We start from the raw sequence: 24,227 nt of genomic DNA, 5'->3' as shown, positions 1-24,227 counted from the left end.
AGCAGGGACAAAATAACAACAGCTGCATAGCCCAGAGAGATTGTAATTGCTGGAATCTGAGGAGCAGATACAAAAGGATACCCTCCACTATATTAATAAGAGGCAGGAAGGAAAACATAAATCACAGCCATCCAGCCCACTTTTAAAACCTTCAGCTAAGTTTCACTTTGAACCCGTAATACAAAAGGGTCAATTACAGAGAGATAATCCATAACTAATTTACTTGATTGATGGTCTAATTATGCCTGTTTATGTCATGCTTGATAATTCACTCTTTGATAAGCATAAGCACCCTCTTGAAACTCAGAGCAGTGGCAATAATGAGCATGCGAACATGGATATTGCTTGGAGCTTTTCTACGACCCTCAATACAGCGTTGGTTATGAGCTGGTTTAGATCTTAGACTGTCTGCGTCTCGCTATTGACTCCGCACAGTATACACACAGAGTTCATCTGTGACCAGAGGAGTCCTTTTTTTAAAAATGTAATAACTAACTTATAACTTTTTTTTAAACATGAACAAATTAATAAACATTCTTGATAGGGATCCTTTTTGTTTGGTTATTAGCAGTGTTTAGGTTGTTTAGGTTATTGTGACCAAGATACTTATTGGTTGACACATTTCCTGGTAAGGATATGTATGTGATACAGGCTCTGCTGGTTAAACCTCCATTCGGTCCCCTCCTGCTTCAGTGTCACCTACGATGTGTTTCATTAGAGCCAACTCAACAGTTAATCATTCTCGTTTCACCAAATTGTCAACTTCCAAACTGCAATTTGCAACATGAGATCATTTCATCTCACCCCATTTTGACACATTTCACTAAATCAAAAACAGATGCCATTCCTGTGATCCATGCACGAGAGCCCTGAAGGACTCGCAAGTCTATCTGTAATTTACAAATGACAATCATTTGTGAAATGTGACGCTGCCACTGTTTGCAATCTGCGTGTAAGCCGTGCTCGCCAATTGCTCAGGTGAAACGGGACCCAGGTGAACAGTATTTCAATTCAATTCAAACTTTCTTTTTTTTCCTCTGACAAAAGAAACATGAATACAGCTTAATGACAACTCCTGTGTTATGGTATATATCATATATTATTTTCACATACATGTGATCAGCTGTATTGAAATAAGTGTAACACGGCACCTGACCCCGACTGAGCAAGTTTACATCACTGTTTTCTAAAAGTTTTACCCGTCCACGCGTGTGGATCTTAGTGTGGTCTAAAGCTCTTTGATTACTGTGGCACATACTACTTACAGCATGTATGAGGTGATGGGTACTAATGTTTTTTATTATTTTATTATATAATTATATACAAAAAGCACCTTTCACCAGTCTAGGATACAATTAAGACAGCATGTAACTTGATTATTATCGCTGTCCTCAAGGGATAAGCGTACTTCTTTGAGTACCTCATGAAATATTATGATTATTCCCCACATCTAGGCCTAACATACATTTTTGATAGAGCTTGATTGAAAACCACAAGCAACAGGCACCCCAGTATAATCTCCTGTGAATGCAGGCCAATTACGTAACTGCTGAACACAAACAGGCCTTTAAGGCTGCTACTGTGCAGCTTTTCAGACAGAACAAGTCAGAATGAAAAGCACTTAAGCACCCTGGTTTTAGGAATAATGTAACAATTGTGGAAAGTTCAGCTTTCATGGCCCACTATCACAATCTGTTTGCCACCATATATAACAAAGAGACAGTTTTTCCTTGCTGCATGTTCAGAGTTTCTCACCTAACTGTAAGATAGTTCCACAAACAAACCAATAAGAAACAAAATTTCCCTCAAGCAGCATGTGGGAGGCCGGTGTAAAGGTAAGAAAGGAGTCAGGATCAGGGAGTTACTGAAAACTTCACCAAAAGTTTCAGTCATCAGCACTTCAAGAGGTTTTGTTTTCTGAGTCAAACATCTACTTTGTGCAGATATGAGACTCGATGTACTCAGAGTGCGAAATGAACATGTGTAAAATACAGGTGGATTTTCCGATTGGCAGGTAAATCTCGGCACTACCATATGTGTTTTTACTGCCACGAAACTGAACATCTCGAGTGCTCATAGTTTTGTGGCACAGTTCACCGTACAGGACAGGATTATCTCAATGAATACTATATAAAAAGATATAATAATAAATAAAATATACTGAAACGAAGGTATATGTGACACAAAAAGACTGTTTATTATTTTGGCTGGTAATAAATAAGCTTGGCCAATGGATTTTTTCCACTTGTACTCCAATTTCAGCATTTACATTTCTGCAAATGTCTCAACTCTAAATCTCGAGCAAGTATTCTTCAGTCAAGTGACAAAATCCCCTTCACAGTGTTAGATGAATGAAACAAATGGAGAGTGCATTACTATAAATGTATTTTAAAAACTTGGGGTGCTTCAGGTAAATCAGTTTAGCTTTAAAGTTTCTGATTGACGATAGATGGAAGGAAAGGTGTAACGTGATCGCTTGCCGAGAGATTATGAAATGAAGTCCTTCCTGCCAAAGGAAATACATGCTTAATTTGATTAGAATGTAACATGAAGAAGCATTTGAGCACCCCTCAATGAAGAAGTCTACTCCTCTTACAGTGTAGGTGCTACTCTGGTACAAGTGGGAGAAAGGAGAGGATTTGTTAGCTTTAACGTAAGACTTAAAAAAAACCTTCCTTCTGTTCTGATGTATTACATTGAGAAGGGCTACCTTTCAAATTAAATCAAATGTCATGGTTATTTTCTTAGCATGGTTATATAAGTAATCATAAATGTAGATAAAATAGAACCAATTTCTTGAATAATGGAGGACAAAAGATTGCTGGAAGCTTCTATACGGTACTACAGTATGTTCGCACAATCAGAGGAGATGAAAGCAGCAGACTCTGCAGCTCTTACGGGGGTGGTGTTTGGTACAGGCAGGGGAAATAAGTATAAATTAAAGGATAATATAACAAAGAAAAAACAAGTCATAAAAAATATGCTTAGGGAATGAATGCAATGCCAAAAATTGATTAATTAGCAGTTTAAAATGTTGCTTGGACTTGCTGCCTTGTTTGTCTAACGGCAAAACTTAGTTACAGTATTTCATCAGCTAAGAGAGGAGACTTGAATTCACTCGTACACATTAAAATGCTGCATTTTTCCAAACGTGTCATCAAAAAAAGAAACGCATCACGGATTGTGCGCTACTGACTAAGCATTCAAGGGATTGTTTTTGAGCTCAAAGCCCTTATTTAAACATTCAAAAACTATATCAGAAAAAGACACTCCCATGAGGCATCTGTTAATGCATATAAAGTCCCTGATTAATTAGTGACTCTCTATTAGTTCATTCAAAAGTGATGATCACATGCAATTCATACCAAATAGCAAGAAATACATCACACCAGAGAAAATGTGTTGTAATGAAAAGGGAAGGGTAATCACGCATAAGTTGGCCTTCTCTGTGCAGGAAGTGCATTAGATTTACACTGTATGTGCGACATATTTTCATAAGACCACTACATTTTTTTTAAGACAGGAAGGACCTTAAAGCGTTGATTAATACTATATATAAAATGAATTGTTTTGATAGTAAATGAAAAGGTTGACTGCTCGCCTCTAAATTCAGAGAGACATGTTGTGATTAATCTACTGCGGTATCATTATGTACAACCCAGTGCCCAGCAGACCCACTGCTGCTACACTTAACTCAATGTGGTGTATAAATTTAGAGATCATACTGTACTTACAAGAAATTAATTTACATGAATTACACTGACATTAGATACGGATTCTGTCAATTTGAAGCAGAGCAAAAAAAAAACATTTAAAAAGTAAATCAATACTTAAAAGTGGCTGCACGTTTGTTCATGTCATCTCATCTATGGCACTTTCAGATAGCCCCAATCTGTTGTTTTTTCAAGGTGTAAGGACATTAAATGCAAGCAATAATGGAACAATCTATCAAATTAACTACTTTTGCCATTATAGTCTCCCACACCCATCACTTTCATTAATGCTACACATGTAAAATGTGAAGAGAAAAAAGCAGAGTCGTATTTTTCTCATCCTCAGTATTCTGAGCGACCTTTGAGGATTTGCTGCAGCTCTGTGCTTTTTGATATAATCAGCTCTATCTGCATACTTTATACTGTATATTCAACCATTACAGGTTCACTGTAAATTTCATTTTAATGCAAATTAGCAGTCCAACCAGTCTTTACAGCTCTACATCTTCAATGACTTAAATACTCAGAGCTCCGCATACAAATAATTGGGTCAGTGTAACATGAAGGTAAGAAAATCATTAAGTCAAATGGTACAGTAATAATGGTACAGTGAATAATTAAACCAAACTACAGTATGTTGGTTCCAGCAGAAATCTGCCTCTGGCAGTGGCTTCTTTGGAGAGATCTGTTATAATGTTGAAGTATTAAACCAATTATTGGAAACGATTCTGAGAGCTGTGGTCTTTGACTTCATGACAGCATATTGCTGTTTCCATGGTTTCTGTTAATTTTTAGCAATAATGCATCAACTTATTTCCCTCTTAAAGCAAAGCATTTGAGGGCTATTTTTAATTTGCAAAGGCCAAAATATGAATGCCATACAGCACAGCTCCTGCTACACACATCATTACCAGGCATATCAAACAGCAGGGTGCTCTGTGTACTGCAGGATGAGGTCAATACTGCAATACTATGATGTTGTGAGGAGGCACTCTCTGCTCTGGGAAACATGTCCCATTATTCCCTGTATTCTAATGCAATTAAAAAGGACTAAACTTCAAATACTATAGTAGACACTTTATAAGGAAGGAATTTCCTCTTGTGGAGCTTTTTTGTAACTGCAGGAAATTATAAGAATTTATTGTCCATGAAGCTTTTATTTATTTTTTACACCAATTAAGACTCCCTACTGACATGTCACATAACATATCAGGTTAACCTTTAAATGCATCACTGTTTTAGCGACAGAGGACTATATTATACCCTGTCTAATTCATTTTATTCAATTAAGCACTCAACTCACTGGTTTTCCCCAAACTATTTGTTTTAAACAAACAATGTTCTGGTGTCAAAGGTTATAAAAAGCATTGTTTTTCTAATGTTTTCTGTAAAAGGTTTATAGGGTCACTAGAGACCCAGTAGGTAAGAGTGCTAAATTTTTTATTCTTGTTATGTTGGATGCAAGTGATAATAGGTAATGATGTGTTTGGCCCCATGATGGCCCTGTTTTCTCACTGTTACTATCATAGACTGTATATAAAAAATGGACGACATGACAGCTCCCCAAAAGTGAAGGTGGCTGGTGTAGTATAGGCTACAAACCCCGCCCCCTCCATGTTAGCGGATGGGCGCCAATTAAATTTTGTTTTCTATCATTTTAGTTCTTATCACGCTGATGTTTGTTCAAGTGTTCATTTTCAAGTTTGGTTTTAATTAATTATTTGATGCTATGAAAAGTGGGTGCGACATCATGATTGACAGCTGTGATTGACTGTGGTGTGCTCACAATTGGGTCTGGAGGGTGTGTAGGCAAGACCTTGATACAGTCTCTGGCTACAAATGACGTCACCAGTGCAAGATGGCAGCGGCTGTATGTAAAAATTTAATAAATGGCAAAAATATTTTTTGTGTCTTTACAAGCAGTATGATTTTAATGTATGGCTTAATCTGCCTTATACAAGTGCAGGGTTGCTAAAGAGTCAATGTTGCATTGCATAATGCAAAACACCCATGCATTTAAGGGTTACATTTTGTAATGATTGAAGTGACATACACGGACAACTGAAAAAGATCTACATACTGATGAGAATGTATTATGTATAAATATATTATAAATACATGTCCAAAAGGCAAAGTTTAGAAAAATGTGTCTTTACACTCAATGTTTCTAATTGTGCATAAAATATGAAAAACGTTTCACTCATTTTTAGTGACAAGATTTTTATAAATAATGTCAAAGTAGTAGCTTGCTAAATTTATTTTTTAGGCTTGCTTTCTTAGTAATTCAGGATCAGCCCAGTTTAGTGTTCGAGAAGGATATCTTAAGATATCCTGATTGTGTTTCACTGATTGTGTTTTGAAACTGAGAAAAGTAGAGCACAGAGAACGGTTTAACGTCAGACACAATTACAAGTATCATCAGTTATACTTGCAGTGTGCACATTATTACTTTTTTCATGTAATAAATCCCAGTGATGAAACATATCGTTTTCCATTTTCTTGTTGCCCTTTGATTCATCACAAATCTGTAATGTACCTCGACCTGAATCAACTCAGTGTGGGCTTTTTGTTTTGTGGTCATTGTGATTATATTGATTATGAGTGACATGACTCCCAATGTATTCTTTTTCATAATTGTTGTGATATTTTAAAAATTAAATAGCAATATTGTGACATTTCTAGCAACAATAATGTGAAAACAATAGTAAATGGTCATCCACTTGCCCTGTTTACCCTTGGATCCCACTTAATTTATATTGATGCCTTATGGAGTTTTGGTACTCCATCTCACATTTCTACTATGATGCACACTCACTCACACACACACACACACACACACACACACATTTAGCAGGAGGCAGGACAAGTTCTAATAACTCCACAGACTCTTTGCCAACAAAAAACATTATTCTGAGAAGAAGAGACTTTATCCACCCTCAGAAGAGTGTTGAGGATTCTAGGATGGATGTCTAGTTGAATGTGAACAAAGATGTGGATCTGCAGTGATGAGGAAACACAGCTAACCACATAAGCCATCTAATGCTACAGATGACCCCTTCCTCAGCAAAGGAAAAACAAATAGTGCCTGTAGTATTATAGCAGCATTGCTTTTCCTTACCTGTGACGCATCATGCTAGTTTACTATCACCTAGCTCCACCTACCTCATTTGCACATTGAGATCCAATCACAACGCGGGCAAAATTAAGATAAGCAGAACACTCCCCCCAGGGGTGAAATGCAAAGACCTGTGATCAGATGTCATTATCCAGATAACAGATCCCGATGCAGATGTGAATGAGGTCAGAGAGAGTTTAGGTGTGGCACTGTTGCATCCAGTTTGCATTATGTGCAGTTGAGCACAAGGTTACATCAATAATGTAAGCGTGACTACAGTCGATGTGATGTTATCCAGGCTGCTCACACATGCAGACGACACACACACACACACACACACACACACACAGGTATGTGCCAATGTAGACATTCACACATGGAAACACACACACACACACACACACACACAAACACACAGTCTCCTCTCTCTGTCTGTCTCAAGTTCATTCAACCAGCAAAGCACCAAGTGTTGCTAATAATTATTGTCTAATTTTAGGATGTATTATACTTAATGATGCTAATTTATATGAACGTTTTTTTTTCCTTTTGTTACACACTCGAATTTTGTTTAATATTTCGAATTATACTACATTATTTCATTTCTTATTTATTTATTTGATTATGATACTGTGATGTAATGGTCATCATGATATTTTCCTTAGAATACCCTTATACCTTATAATTCACTTCATATTATAAAGAACTTGGCGCCTTCAGGAACCATGTGGATATGAAGCACCTTCAGATTGTAGATTGGCTGAGTCATACCGGTGGTTCACGGCCAGCATCACAGAATTGGTTGGTGTGTACCACAAAAAGCAATTGTGTCCAGAGAGCCTACTTCTAAATCAAGCTACCTCAGAGAGGTGGTTCAATCAGGGCCGAAACTGTACATACTGGAAAACACAACGCCTTTTAGAAGGAAGAGGATCTAAATTTTTAATCATCTGAAAGCTCTATAATTCCTGAATGGTTTTGTTGTGATCAGTTTGTTATTTCAAAGCAACCACATCACTTATCAAAAACATCCTGAGCATTGTTTCCAAGGCTCACTGACGTAGGGGCCATGTGGCGCTGTGTTGTCTTCAAACATCAATATGGTGAGTTTAGAAGCTACCAACAGCAACATTTTGATTTTTTTGCAAGTAATGTGTTAAAACTCTGTTCTGTTACAATTTTGATAAACTTACCTCGTTGGAAAATAGAAATTCAACATTATCTGTTACACAATGACCCTGAATTTGCCCCGAACTAGGCACTTTAACACTCACTGACAAGCAATTTTCCACAACCACAGATTTAGTCAGTATATCTGACCGTATCGTTTCCTTCAGGTTGAGAACTTTTCAGAGACATGTGCCATTTGGCCGTCGTAACTGAACTACTGCCTCCACAAAACACAGTCTTCATGAACCTGTGAAAATACCAACCGAATCTTTTTTCACAGCACAAAAGCCTCCTACAAGTCTGCGTCCATTTGAAAAGTGACTGTCGGCAGCTTTCCACCGCGAGTCCATATGGTCCCTGTATTTATGGGGTGATGAGGCCTGCTCCTGGGGTTCAGAGTGGTCATTATCTGGGGGATGCTGCAGCTCCAGTAGTTAAGGTCACCTGGTACACACCGGATGTCCTCACACTCCACCGGTACTGGAGGATACTAAATGTGTAATCATCTCTGAGCCCACAAAAGGCAGGGTCTATCCAGACTGGCCATTATAAGAGCTTATTGTAGGGTCCATCCTGGCTTTATATCCTGCTATTTCAGCAGCACAATCCAAAATAGTACATCTTTCCTGTGGTATTATAGCAGATAGCAGATATAGCTGACTACGGTAAAGGCAGGCTCAAAGTTCATACTGAGAGCAAAACTACTGTCTGATCTTCTCATTGGTCCCACTGTTTCCTAGTCTTGAAACCAACACTTTTCTGGTCAATTACTTTATTAAATGAATACTCTTTTTGATTTTACAGATCAAATGTATTTACAGTTAATACATGTCAAACACAATATTGATTATCAGTGTTATTAAGTGAAAAGCTACTACAAAGGTATATTCTAAAAAAAACAACCAACAGTTTGCACTAGACCTGAAATGATTAATCAATTAGTCGAACAACCGTAAATTAATCAGCAACTACTTTGATATATGTTTGATGTTAAAAATAGATACAAGTAAGCTTTTCTAGTTTAACACTGTCTGTGTTGGCAGTAGCATCTAGCATCACTTGTGTTAGCAGGTCTGCCTTTCACCATCACCTTGTTTCTTCCTGTACTCCTCACATCCACTTGTAGTGGGAACCTCTTTGGTAATTTTGACTTTGAGCTCTGCTCACAGTCACTTTGAAGGTATAATTGCAAAAAATGTAATTTGCCATGTTTTATAATGACCCTCCTAACCTAGGTACACCTGGAGTTGTTTGATTTAGATATTCAGACTACAAGGTCAGTGACCCTGTTTTAAATTAAAGACCTTATGACACACTGTTCAACAATTATACAGCAAAACCCTAATGATACAATTTTATTAATGTGTGTACTGAAAGCCCAATATTTGTTTAAACATCAGCAGGTATAGTTAACATATGCAAACTCTCAGAGAATATGCAATTCATTGAATAAACTGAGCTGCCAAGCATGTAAACTTTAGCTACAGTGGCCGTTATAGATTTAATTCATCTGCTCCCTTTATTGTTTATTTCAGTCCACATAGTAAAATCAATGGATCATTATGTATAGTCTACTACACAGTTTTCTACCATCTCAGGTGAAATCACAACTATTATTCTAAAATACTGTTCCAACACTCTTGACGAAGGTCCAAAGGGACCGAAATGTTAGCATGATCAATAAATTGTAATGCTGAGCAAGAGCAGTGTGCAGGATCTTCTCAAGACTGAAGTAATTTACTTTCCAACGCAGCTGCATCAGAGATAGTTGAATGTGCAAAATCTCCTTGAAAAAAGTCATCCACAAATACAACAATGAATGACTTACCAATTGTAACACCACTGTTTTCTACATGTTTAAATGTTTAAATAATTTGTGTTAGTCAGACCAAATGAAATCACCCTTCTCCTTTAGATGGTGATACTGTAAACCGACTCACCTTCAGCGCTGTTCAGCCTTTTAGACTCAATGAGGAGCTCTTTTGTACGTCACTGCCTTTTTCCATATTTGTAGTGCTTATATTTACTGCTATTAAATGTGTATATTTAGGGCTGTCATCATCCTACCTCCCTCCAGAGCCCAGTTTCAGCCCAACTCATGGAGTAGAGAAGCTGTAAATGTTGTACTTGGCATGATACGATTGATTAGTGTGCCTTTCCTTCCCTCTCTAGAATCAATCATATGAAGCGTATGGGTTTATACTGTTTCTTCAGTAGAGTCAAAAAGACAAACTGTGTCAAAAGTTAGTCCTTCATGAAAAGTAATTTTAAGAAGCTCTGTTTGCTCTAGTTTCACAAAACTGAGGGTAGGGTTGGGTGCAAGATAACATGCTGTATGGTGACTGCACCTTCTTTCTCTGAGCAGTTGCTTTACTTGCACACCTGCAGTTGTGAGAGGCACAGTTCATGCCTGCCAAAATAAACCAAACTGAAGCAATAACGCTTCAGGGTTAGAATAAACTGCTCCAAACATGCTCGGTATGAACACACCCCCAGAATGTCACGCTCATGCAGCAGTCAGCAGGTGGTGAAACACTTTCCATAAAGACAACTTGCAATGTACTTTAGTCTCTTTGAAGAGAAAGTCATCTATCTTTACTAATTGTAATGCTCCCCTGAACACAGGGAACTTGCTGAAACTTGGATTTATGTTTGCTTAAGGCTTCTGTCCCCACATAAATCTGTAAAGAAAAATACATTTTTCCTCTTCAATTAAAAAGTCAATCCCTACCAACTGAATCAGAAATAAATATATGAAACATAGATTTTATTCTACATTTGATGATTAACCTTTATTTTAAAACTGCATTAAGCCCTTTTATGTTTCTTTTACAGTCATAGCAGGTGGAGGAAATGGCAGACGTATCTTACATTACACCATAACACTTCTCTCTGCTTTTTGCAGTTTGTGTGCCTTCCTGCTTCACACCTTCTCTTCCTTTCCCCTTCTTGCTCTCAGCTTTAAGGCTTTAAGGCTTTTTTTTTCAGCAAAGCATGCTCTCTGGCTCTGAGCACTGGCATCTCTTGCATCGGTATGCAGCTCCCGTTCAGACTGCTGATCCCTCTTTATGAGGACATGAGTTTCAATGCTTTTATCCCCCACCTTCACTTGCAAATATGCCTGCATTCAGTATCTACACTCCAGCTTTAGAGACCCGTGGGAAGCCTTTAAAGAGGAAGTCAATAAAAGTGTATAAACATGCATGAGCTTAAGTTTGTGCTTTTTGTGTCTTTATTCCAAAGTTAGCTTTCTGGGATGGCCGTAGAGAACAAAATAATTTTCCAGTAGTCATACTGAAGCAGAATCTTTCATATTTCTGCTTTTGCATTGCGTCTATAAAACAGAATTTCTTTACTAATTTGGCGAAAAAAGCATTTCCCAATAAAACAGTTTTTAAATTAAGGACCTTGTGAGCAGTGATATTAATTGCTTGTTTAAATCAATTCAACACATTACCCTTGTGATGAAATGAAGTTTAACATTTGTATAAGCTTTACCAGATCTGGTTAACATTAATGGGAACATGCAATTCATTAAATAACTGCAGATCAGCATAGTATGTATATACTTTAATTATAGTGGACATTGTGCACTGGGCAGACTCATCTGCAGCCTTCTCCAGTCATTATATAACTATAGGCTACACAGCATGATATGGATGGGTGTATTAAACAGTCTTTAGTCCATCCATATACTATGATATACTGTATGTGGTTACCAAGAATAGGAACGACAACCTGGAAAGTGATCATGTTTCACGTGTAGGATGCTCCTCTGTGGCACCAAGAATAATTCTAAGCAAAACATTAATCACAGATACATCATTGAACTTTTCTGAAAAACTGTTAGGGACTGGTTCTATAATGCGGCTGTGAAGATGCAGACTCTGTTGCATGTTCGCTGCCTTCAGACAGCGTATGCAGTGGGAATTAGTCTACTGATAACTACAAGCAAGTTTGCTCAATAAAATTGTCAAATTTAATTGCTGTAAGAAAATAAACAGGTTGGAGTGGTGCGTTTTTTTTCCAGGATGCTCTCAGGCACATAAACAGTCGCTTTACTTATTTTGCAGTGATAACTACACTGGGGAGAAGAGAAAAACCAAAAGCACATGGGAAAATGTCACGAAATACTCTGAAATACTGCCAGACTTGAAGGCACTTTTAATTAGCTTCCTCTTTGTTAAGTTTTACAGTGTGTGCTCTTTAAGTTGGCATGTTTTCCCCAAGTTCCTGCGAGTTTCCTCACAGATTTAGAGACATAAACGTCAGAAGTGGACTGGAGACACTTAATTTCCTTACGACGTGAATATTATTGTCTGTCTATGTATGATGGCCGCTGTGATGGGCAGGTGACCTGCCAGGTGCACCTGCATGCATCCAACAAAATGTGTGCTTGCATAGCCTACAGCTCCACATGACCCTGTGAGGGATTCAGCGAGATGAGAATATGAATGGTTTTCATTTTTGCCCCAACAAATGGTTACAAGCCTTTGTCACGAGTCAACAATCTGCTCTTAGCAGGTTTCCCTTTCCATCGTTTTTATATATTTTCAGGGTCTTTAATTTTGTATTGTGCACAAAGCATAACAAATCATATAGCCATAAAATGCAAAACATTACCCTGGAATAAATAACTACATTTGCCGTGATTTGCTGCTTACAAGTCTGTGAAAATGCATGACTTATTCCAGCAAGCTATCAAATTTCCAAAGATAGTGCAACAGAGCCTCCTTTATCTGGAGCTCAGACGTCCAGCCTGACTGCTCGACTGAAGGGGCTTTATGAGCACAGCAACCCACTGATGCAAAATCCTATTGACTGTGTGAGACTGATGGAATTTCTGTGTTAACACAAAAATAGTAACATTTAAAACCAGTGGCCAGTGAATGTGTAAACACATTACAAAAGATGATATAGCATCACCACAGCAATCATTTACATTTTAAAACACATTTAACATGTCAGTATCCTACTCATTGAGGACTTGTGTTCCTTAACACTGAATATTTACCAACAGGAAGGAAAAGGAAAGGTTGTGTGAGCTGAAAGCACATGTCAATCACCATATCTGAATAAACGTTATATAACACTAAACAAAGGCCCCCCAACTTACTGTCCTTATAGCAGCTTTGTTTGTGCACTGGCAAAAGACCTTGAAATAACTCAAAACTAGCACGGTCACTTCTGGTCAGGCTGCCAGGTGTTTGGTTGCAGTGTGATACCTCAGATGGTCAATCACTCCTTTTGGAAGCCTCCCAAACATGAACAGCAGAAGCAGAACAGGACCTCTATTATAGCAACCACATCATGATGCTCCCAATATTTCATGTACTCAACACCTCTCACACTTGGATTAAGTCACTTATGTTTTGGGGGGTTTTTCTTAGCAAAATGAGCCCTGCTTTCGTGAAGATGTCTTCCACTTCTGTGATAATAATCAGAAAAGCTCATGAACATACAACAGAAAACAAAAGGTGGCATAACCTCTAGGTGATACAACATTCACTTCAAAAATGACTAAAACCGATTACATGCCCGCTGGGTCATGGAATGGTATATGGCTGTCATTTCTGAACAAAAAATATTAACTTTGTTCATACAGACTGCAGAAAGAAGAGAAAAGGGAGATCATCACATCGGCTAAATGAGATTCAGAGGCTCATCCATAGTCGGGCACAAAGCCCACTTCAACAGAGATGAGGGCCAAGAGAGATTGGTAAAGGTCAACACTGCAAACGGGCATAAAATGAAGTATAGGCTTCATTTCGGGCACAATACTAAAAAGTAGGGAATGCATAAACCTCTCACAGAACAGACGCCTACCACCTTTCCAACAGCACAGACGAATCTCATTCATCAAAACTTCAATGAGAAAGGTTCTTTATTCCATTTCTCTGCAGATTATATTCAAATAAGTTTTGAGTCCATTTTTAGATATTTTTAGGTATGTTTGGAGTACATGTCCAAGTAGGAACAATTCCACTGCATATTTATAGACTATTGTTTTATGTTGAGGACCTTTAACCCATTAGCTTTTAGTAAACAGAGTACACGGGGTAAATCCTGGACCTCCGGTAGTTAACTGTCTTTTAACTGTGTTTTTAACCCATATGTTTGAGCCACAGTTTACTAAAGATGCATATTAGCTGTATTACAAATTTTACAACTATTTTACTCTACTATTTTAATAATCAGCCTCCATTCACAGGGGCTTTGGATCAAAGTGGTTGCAATGATGATATAAAATTCTACCCAAACTATGAAGTCAGTCTCACGCAGGTATAAAACTTGAAACATGCAGCAGTTCTCCTTATGTTGTGAATATAGTATCTGCTGCTAGTTGATGACATGACAAATGAAATACTTGGCTCTCTGGGTTTCAGCTTCGGCAGCAAGCCTTTCATGTTTAGAAATATTGACTCAGCTGTCATAGGAATACATGTAAATTCTGCTTTATGGTGGATTTGCCCTTTAAGATGCGTGAACACAGGTGCCTCTTCAGGAGCCTGAGATTGATGTAAGCACTGCTTTAACCACTTTTCAGTGTGACCAATTGTGGCATTCAACTTATCATGAGTATCTTGAGACAGGCTTCTTGGCAAGTAGAAAAATCTCTTAACCTCTTTCGCTCAAATACGGGTCAAAATAATCTTTAATAGTGTAATTGCCCTTACGGTCTATCAGCTTCATTGCTAAGCTTATACCCACTCAGAGGGGGCATGGCGTGTAAAAGTGCTATGACAAAGAGCATGGCGAAGGGAGACTGACAGCACACGGCGTAGTTGGGGCAGCGAGCGGCTAATCTTTAAGCCCGTTCCCCACTTGTCTGAGCACATTTGCCTCTGGCTTGAGGCTTATCCCTACAGATGTATATCTGTCAACAGAAAGCAAGCAGGGCAGCAGTGGTTCTTTTGGAGCACATTTGTCCCCTTTACTGGATTATTCATTTGCAGTGGTATACAGCACAGCACCCGAGCCAGCACTTGGCAGCTGGGAGACGTTCTGCGGGGATAAGCTAACCCTCAGCGGTGAGGAACAGGTATCCTTGAATGTAAACCACCTTCCTCTGCCATACCTTGCCCTCAGCTTCGCCAGCTTATTCCGGCTGCTTGATTATTCCAAACCACAGGAGATGCACCCATGCATACATCTCACAGGCTCCCTGTGTCTCGCAATATATGACATTTTGGTGTTCACTTTCGCTTGGGTCCAATACGTATTCATTTCAAGAGATTTTCAATACACCCAGATCCAAGCTGAAACACAACTCCGCTACAACTCCATTTTCACATGAAAGACCTGAGAAGTGATGCACCAGCTGCCATCCTATATTACACTCAAAATTACAAATCCACTGTGCAGATGGGACAGTCACATGTATATCCACTGTCCGAGTGTTGTGAAAGCTGCTGCTGGACTCAAGCATATTAATGGTAGAAATGGAAACTCCTCACTGGATTCTATACTAGGCCATGTGGTTTCTGCGCCAGACAACTGTAGGCTACACAAGAAGGCTAAAAGGAGACACTCTGACGCTTATTCCTGATCCTCTGAAATTCTCTAGTGTTTAATTTTGTTTTATACATAATGACTATTTTACACTATTACTAGGCTGGTGAAAGCTGATTGGATTTTGTGTCATAGACCTAATATGCAGAATCCTAACCATGTTCAAATTCATATACATTCAGTTTGTTTTGCTTATCTGTTGGAATTTCCATCCTGATGAATGCAAATGAAAACGTATTAAATAATTCAATGCATGTTATAATATGTAATGTATGCATCAATATGTATGACTGTATTGTGCATAATTCTTATTCTTGAAATAGAATTCCAGTATATCTGTGTTTCAAATATTGCCCTCCTGCTAAAAGATGCAAAAACACTGTAGTATTGTATGAACATCATTACTGAATCATAATCAAACAATGACACATAGATGTTACTTTCAGGATTTTATAAGGTCCTAAGGATCATCAGTTTCCTCAGTGATCTGTCAAATGTAGTGTTAGACATTTTGTGACATGTTTTGATGATTAAGATGTTTTTGATGTTTTTAACTTTTCAATAACTACATGACTTTGTGTACCAATTTATCTCCTGTAGTCACATGAGCTAGCATGAATAACATGACATCCAGTTCTACTGTTCACAATATGTTCACAAATTCAATTTAATAATCAAATAGGCGTCTTAACCCTCAGAAATGGATGGGTCTTCTATTATGGGCCAATATTTGAAAAGAAAATATCAAACGTTTACAAGACGCTTTTGCAATTTTAATGACTTGCCTCAATTCCCTCTTTAATCAGGGATGAAATTTTTCATTTACATTATGAGGGAATTATTCATTCTCAACCTTCTTGTCTCTTTTTGTCTGTAGTTTTGATGTCTGTAGTTTTGATACCAGATTAAATGCTGTTAAAAAAAAAAAAGAGAGAGAGCCACTTTCATTTATTCTCCGCTTTGCCCTCATTACTGCCCCCACACGTTATGGTCAAACACACACCAACGCTCAAATGTCACCTGCAGGTTGTACTTGCCAAAATGTCTGACGAGATAAGAAATGATGAAAGGCTCCATGCTCAAACAAAAGAAAAGTTCCCTTGGCGGTACGGGAGCTTTTTGGGCTCCGTAAGAAGGAAAGTGATGAAACACTTGAGTAGAAGGAATGTCAGACCAAACCAGAGAAGTGGCCAACAAAGAAACACAGATCATAAAACTTACATCTCTGACACCATCCCACAGGTCTGCAAAGAGACTAAGTATAGCCGTATCACATGGCTAATTAGCATTACTAGCCTGCCTGCCACTTAACCTGTTAACAGGCTCTGAAAAGTCTGTCAAAGACTGCATTAGCTGCCTTTGGTGAAATATGTTGTAGTGTCTCTGGTGCAGTGATACACCAACACCTCACAGTGAGTGACTGAAGTTCTCACTGGTGCGCGTAAGGGCACAACAGCACCTCACACTCAGGAGCAGGAGGCCAAAGCAGGACACACAATAAAGAGGAGAGTATAGATATACAGTAACTCTACATAAGAATGAATCTATTCTGTCACTAAAGCATAAAAAACATTTAGGCAGTGTAGCACTCCATAGGCTGCAGCTATAGATAAGAGTATTATATTAAAGCAAAATAATAATAGTGTAGTTGTTCTAAGAAGGATGAGCCTGCATGAAATGACTCTCAGCATTATGGAGCATGAACAGAGCTGCTGAGGCTGAAGTCTTGTCTACACTATCACTGCAGTGTGTGATGCAGTGCACTGCAATTTAACTGTCGATTAGGCTGTGATCGCACAGAAGATGCATGCACCTTATTACCTTCACAGAGGAGGTTATGTTTTCAGTCCCATTTGTTGGTTTGTTTGTCTGTTAGCGAGCACGATATCTCATAAATTGCTTACAGATTAATGAAATGGTGAACAGTTAAGTCACGGCCTAATGCAGAACTGGCTTGTTAACACTGAAAGATAGCACATTCTTTGACTATTTGACACAAACTACTGCTCTTACTTGAATGAAGAAATCTGGCAGATGTGTCCAATAACTGCCCACCTCTGTGTATTTTACAGCAGATCCTGATCTCAATGCAGATTCAAAGTTTCCGACCATTTTAATAACAGATTTGGAGGATAGCGCAACCTTGTTGGAGGTGTGTGCTCTCTACACTCTCTCTCGACACAGACTTTTGGGGCACTGCTCTGGGCACTCCTAGGCCATGTGTCTAAACTTAAGCCACATAGCATAAATATTTAAAGTGGCTCTTGAAGTGGGCACTATCTTGGACTAGATGATAAAACTCTCTGTGCCTTGTTCTCTGGCAGGATGTCATGAACCCCTCGCTTTCTGCTGTCCATTCTTATTCTCAACACTATAATCACTGTTGTGTTAGCTAATGATGCTAATAGTTTTACAGCAACAAAAAGGAAAAGCATGATTTCTGATCACAGCCCTCTGCAGCCAAATTTTGCAGTCGCAATACAACACAACTAATTCCAAAGTCCACTCAAAGGCATAAAGAGTGTGAAGTGATTAGTTGAGCACAGTCATAAATTATGTTATCTGTTATAAGAGCAAACCATCATAAGCCTGCAATCACGGGATACTCTAAATTGGACTTTTGGTATTTCTACTCTAATTTTAAAGCCAAGATTTGTATATGACATTTAAATATCTTTTTTAATATTTCATTCATTATTCTGGATACTTAGACTTCAGTCTAGATATATAGATAGAACTGAGATGGAGCATCCAGACACGCATACACAACCTTAAAGACCCATACCAATGGCTCTCCATATAGCCCATTAACTACAACTCACATGCAGCATATTACCTACCATTTTCCAAAGCATACCCTCAGTTTCAACTGTTTCCATTCATTTGAGCTCGCCGGGACACTGACTACTAAGTCCACTTAGTTGTTCTTCTTTCGTGGTAATGCTTTGCAAGGAAAGACTGCATGAAAAACTTTTCCTTCTGGGTGTGCTCAAGGGCTGCTGCCAAACAAGAACCTTTTAATACAAGATGCTACCAAATTACATTCCCATCCTTTTAGCCTGTGGATACCTTTCTTATTGGAGGTCAATTCTCATATCCCAGAAAACAGAGTATCCTTGAATGCACCATCAAAAGGTTTTCAAAGAAAGCTCTATGTATCTGCAAGTTCATTTTCATACAATACTGACAGGGACTGACACTAATGGCTGCCTGGATGGTAGAAAATCATTTAAAAAGATACAGTGTGCTTACCATAAGATTAGCAGTTATGCAACGTCTACACAGTTTGTAGTTAATGGACTATAAAACACGTAAAATCATGCAGGTTATTTAACCCCAACCATGATCCACTCCAAAGGGGGCACGTCTTGAGAGGGCATGGTGACAGTATGTGGCTGGATGTGTCATCAGGTCACAGCCGGATATACACCACATACACAAGTTGGACAGCTCATTGAAATGAAACAAATGTGTGGGGTGGAAACTTGCTGAAGGGAAAGACAGCAACATGTATCAATGCAACAAAAAAAGTAGTAATTTTAAAGAGAAATGCAAAAGTCAATCTCTCAAGATTTAACACCAACTAAGCCCTGACTGTGCATTTTCTTAAATACATAATGGTTTGACACTTGGACTCAAAATATATGATACGTGGCCAGAGGTGAACAAAATCTAAGACATGAAATAGGACCCATTTTGGAGTTTTTGATGTGATGATGCAATTTGGAAATTACATGAGCAGCCTATAGAGAGACCTATACGTTTCTTACTGATTTGATGGTCTGTGTTGGTTCTCAAAGGGGGGGTCCTTGAAGGGGGATCCGTAACATAAATAGTTTAGATTAATTCTAAATCATTAGAATTATCATCTGTATGGGAATGAACACTACGTCACTGTCACTACAGCGTGCTGAATCAGTCTCGACAAAAAAACATCCTCCTCCTGGTCTGTCATGTGAGACAAAATCTTGTTAAATTGGGTCCAGGAGGGATTTTTTTTTTGCTTCGATTTGGGAGTTCCTGACATGAAACCTTTTTGACAGCCCCCCCTCCATCCCCAGCTGTAGGCGTTATGGATTTGCGCACTGGTCGCCTACAGGGCGGTGGCTGCGCAAGCATGTCCAAGAGCGGGACGGTCTGTGGGGAGTTGGGGGAGTTGTCATGAGGAGACACTGATGCCTGGCTGCAGGGAGGCATCACACACGCAACCGTACCTGCGTCTGATCCCTGCAGCCCAACTTTGAATGAGCGACTACATGGCTTGCACGGTCAGTAGCCTAACGCATACAGACACTCCACACACACACACACACACACACATTCTGCCTACACTTAAACACAGTACGCAAACTGGCCGCGCTGCAGACAAATGCTCCACTCAGATGCTGATTTAAAGTCATGTGTGAAATTACTTAAAAAGGCCAAAAGAGAGGCGACAGTATGACTTAAAAAGGAGCCATTCAATGACACCGGTCTCACAACAAACAAGACGCACGCCACCAGCTGCTGTAACCTTCCGTGCATCCCTGTCAGCTCCAGGGGACGGAACTGGATGAGCAGACAAACAGGAGGCGACTGCAGGCGACTCATCTGCAGCCCGCTGTTTTATCTGTCACTTGATTCTAAAGGACGAGCAACATCCAAGTTGTCTCCGATACAAAAAAAGAAACTTGTGCAGCCGCATTCTGCTTTTCATTGCGCCGCACAATTCAACTTCCAGGCATTCCAGCACAGTGGGCTCTAACAGCAGACGTCAGCCGTCCTCCGGCCGAAACTGCTGCGCAAACACACATCATTTTAAAGGAAAATCAACTCTCTTTGTATGGAATAGATGACTTGAACTCACGTGTGACATGATCATATAAGATCTTCACACTTAACGCAGCCACCACCTCCCCGCACACCACGCCCGTCTATACAGCAACATCCAGCGCTCACCTTTAAAGACGCTCGCACAGAGGCTGTAGAGGATGAAGATCAAGTGCTGCTTGACAATCATATTCTTCTCTTTTCCTTCACAATCTTGCGTCGACACTCCACTCGCGGTTGTCTCTTGTCTCTTTCTCTCTTGCTCTCTCTTCTCGTCGGGATGGACTTATCCAGGTAAACGGCGCAGTTTCGGACGGACCGGAGTTACATTGATGAACTCTGCCTTTTTGCAGAGAAGTCCCTGTGTATTTTCGCAGATCCGGGGGCAGCAGGACGGCAGAGATGCTCGTCGGCAAAGTGTAGCTCCTGTCTCCCTTTATTGCCTTTCTCTTTGACTCGCTGCAGAGAGCAAGAGTCCCGCCCACGCTTTTTGACTAATGAAGACGCTTCACCAATGGAGAACACCTAGAAATAGTTCTGATCTCTGGTAAACTATCAAAACAATTGCACCGTGTGACATAAGGGTTACTTTCTTGCATCCATTTCGAGACCTAGCATCAGAAATCCCGTGATCAGTGTTAGAAAGATAATTTAGCAAATGTCAGAGCAGAACAACAAGACTCTGCAGGAATATGGTGATAGTTTGGGTCCATCATAAACATAGAAAATATAATAAAAGGTCCTGAGGGGCCAATGTGGGCTACCACATACCCTCTCTCAGGCTCTAAAAGGAAGTAATGATGATGCTCTCTACTCCATGTATTTTGTCAGTGTGAGTCTTAACTGTGAGAGTGCAAAAATCACCATGCCAGTGATTTAATGTATTAAAATATGCCCACAGCTAGCAGAGTTAATTTAACACTTTTAGACAGTTTTGAACAGGCGGCCCAGAGTCATAACAGCTTTATGAGCAGACAAACAAGCCTGCAGTCAACACTAGACAACTCAAAATAAGTGTCACTGCAAAATTGACACTTATTATCACTTGGAACATTTTACAATGCACACTGAGTATCTTTCTTGGAGTCTTGGAAATACAATAAAAAGGAGAGCGTGCAGTAACCAAAGAAAGACCTGCCTATGTTGTGTGAAAAGGTGGCTGCTTTCAGAGGTTGTGACCTGGTGTCGGGGTGTGTGTCAGGAATCAGTGCACAGGCGCAGGGGAGGTTAATGGGCTCCTGGACATCCCTCTTCCTTCAAAGGCTCCTATGAGTGGTGCACAGAAATGAGCGTGACCATCCCTAAAGACAGAGGTGGGGGGAAAGCGGCAGCTCCAGCCAGGGATCGTTTTCTAAGCCCATCGCGAGGATTTTACACATGGTTTAACATGCTGCCGGTCGAATTTGGTTCAATTTTGCACAGTGGCCTTCCACGCCACTCCCACTTCAAATCAAATCGCTGACCTGGCCATGCCACCTGAGAAAAAGTGGTGGTGCTAAAAATATATTCCAGACTTTTAAATCATTGGCTTTTCTCTCAGTAGGAATAAATGTAAATGACATGCAGCTCCGCCATTATTAAATAAACAAGCAATCAGTTGGATCACTAATTTTCATCGCCAAACAAGAAATGAAAGCAGCATTTTTCAGCATGTTCTAATTTATTAAAGCTTTTGAACAAGATAGGTTGAATGGGGACCTTGTACTAAGATGTGCGCTCATTCACGTTTGTATGCTGATGCTGCATTTTAGGCTTTTAACTTGGAACCATGCACATCACTAATCCCTGTGGAACCATTGTTGCCTTTCTGAACTGTAAACCTTGAAGGACTGAGTGCTCTTGTGTGACATACATTCTTTATACAACTCACTTATAATTCAGAGCAGAACTATACAAAGCCAATTACCATGTGGATGGTGGTAAAGAATCAATCCCATGTGTCCTGAAGGTCAATTCCTCGTCATTTCATTAGATCTTTGAGAGTACAATTCTACTCATGCGCCTTTTAAACAGTGAGAATGTATTGACAATGTGGCTTCAGTGGAAACGCACAGGTCTGTAATGCGGAGGAGCATTTATCTCTGGGACATTATACTGCATACTTCTGTGCTTTTTATCACTTAAAATGCCTTTTGTGTGCATTGCCATGTTTAACAAGGTCACCAGCTACACTTGAGAATCCCAACTACAGGCTACAATACAGTATAAAAGGCATTATCTCATTCTGTTTTGACGCTTAAATTTCATAGATGATAATGAGTTTCTACTGAAAATTCAAACATGAGTCCAAGTTCAACTTCAGCTCAATTCAATTTTATTTATATATACTCAGGGCACCTTTCATAGAGCAAGTCTAGACCATACTCTTTCTAATATTAAGTAAGTAGTAGTAAGTCTGCAAATCCACAAGAGAAAATGAAAACAAAGGCAAAAGACAAACGTTTAAGCTAAGATGAATTACATTAATATGCATTAACCTGTCACTGATAGCACTGAATCCTCCTGGCTGATTGAAAAACAACTCATCCAGACACACTCGGTGCAAAATCCATTTCAGAATGGGCCTGAATGACAGCAGTCATGGAGGCTGAATGCTTTATGTAAATGGACCCATTCCGGGTGATGAAGTGCTGCTCACAGGATCAGGAGCAATAAATAGTAAGCCATAAATACTGTACTACACACTGCAGAATACAGATACAAGATTTTAAAGTTTGGATAACATTTTTTCTTTAGTGTGATTGAGTTAACATTTAATCTTTCAGCGCCTAAACAAGAGCTTCATAGCAACTACGACGTATACCCTTTGAATGTGCTTCTCCCGCATATAACGTTTTTAAAAATGGAGATTTAATTGTAAAACTGTTACATGTTTTTCTTTACTTTTTTAAAACTGCCATGTACCTCCTATGAAACCCTACATGAAACCTGAATCCACATTCAGTAATGCAGAGGTCACTGTATGACATTCATACACTGCAAAATACTGCATGTTGTAAGTGAGACAGGACTTGCCCACAGCACTGGTTTCTTCTGCCTGGATTGTGAAATGTGCTGTAGCCTGACTGCCACATATTAGCTTATAGCCGATATACTGGTATCAATGCATATGCTGGCTGGTACGTAGAAAGTAATTACAGTACAAAGTTTGTCCACCAGAGAGTAGTTTATTTTTTAAATTTTGAAATGTCCTGCTCAGTACATATTTTCTTTCACCAGATTTAAGGATTTTACATAAAAAAATGTTTATGTTGTCTGTTTATATTAAAATATGAATACTGGGCTGATCTGATTATCTAACTTTTTAACCCTCAAATATCGATATTGGTATCAGCCTCACAAATCCAGTATTAGTTTAGCTCTAAAATCTACTATTCGTCTTATTTCTTCATCAGCTGAGGCACTGGACAAGCAAAGCTGAGACCACCTCAGTTGGATGGTGCTGTTACAGATTCCCATTAGAAATTTGGCTTTAATCAGAGAAAACAAAAACGAAGCGGGGAACCAACCACACATAGAAAGTTCCTATCAGGTTTAGGTTTACCAACTCTGCATTAAGTAATCACAGAGGAGTTGTGCACATAATTGAAAAAGCTGTATTAAACAATGTGCCCCCAGTATGCATGTGTGTTGTTATGACTCAGAAATATCATGAAAAAGCACTGAGATTAAAATGTTCAGTTTTCATACTAATTAGCTCCCAAAACGCCCTTAATTAATTAATTCATAAGATTCAATTAAAAGTATCACTCACAAAAGCATTGCAGTTTTGGCTCTTACCTTGAGGGAGCATTACAGTTGTGTTTTACACATTAGGAATACAAAGATTATCACTGTGAAACCTCCCATCCCTTTGTAACAACCTACTAAATACATAATGCTAATGTTGTCACTGAGATTACAATCCTATT

The 24,227-nt window shown here is 39.1% G+C and overlaps 1 protein-coding gene across 1 annotated transcript in view; it reads right to left on the bottom strand.

Annotated features, from left to right (window-relative positions):
- The window catches only part of cadm2b (cell adhesion molecule 2b), a 133,168-nt gene extending 112,662 nt beyond the window's left edge, over positions 1-20,506 (bottom strand). Inside the window, exon 1 of the mRNA XM_070905829.1 lies at positions 20,446-20,506. Coding sequence (XP_070761930.1) covers positions 20,446-20,506 — 61 coding nt within the window. The remainder of the gene's footprint in view (positions 1-20,445) is intronic.
- Between the last annotated feature and the right edge of the window lie 3,721 nt (positions 20,507-24,227).

This window comes from Enoplosus armatus, chromosome 5 (genome assembly GCF_043641665.1).
Source record: "Enoplosus armatus isolate fEnoArm2 chromosome 5, fEnoArm2.hap1, whole genome shotgun sequence".
NCBI classification, from domain to species: domain Eukaryota; kingdom Metazoa; phylum Chordata; class Actinopteri; order Centrarchiformes; family Enoplosidae; genus Enoplosus; species Enoplosus armatus.
This window is presented reverse-complemented; position numbering and strand designations above follow the sequence as displayed.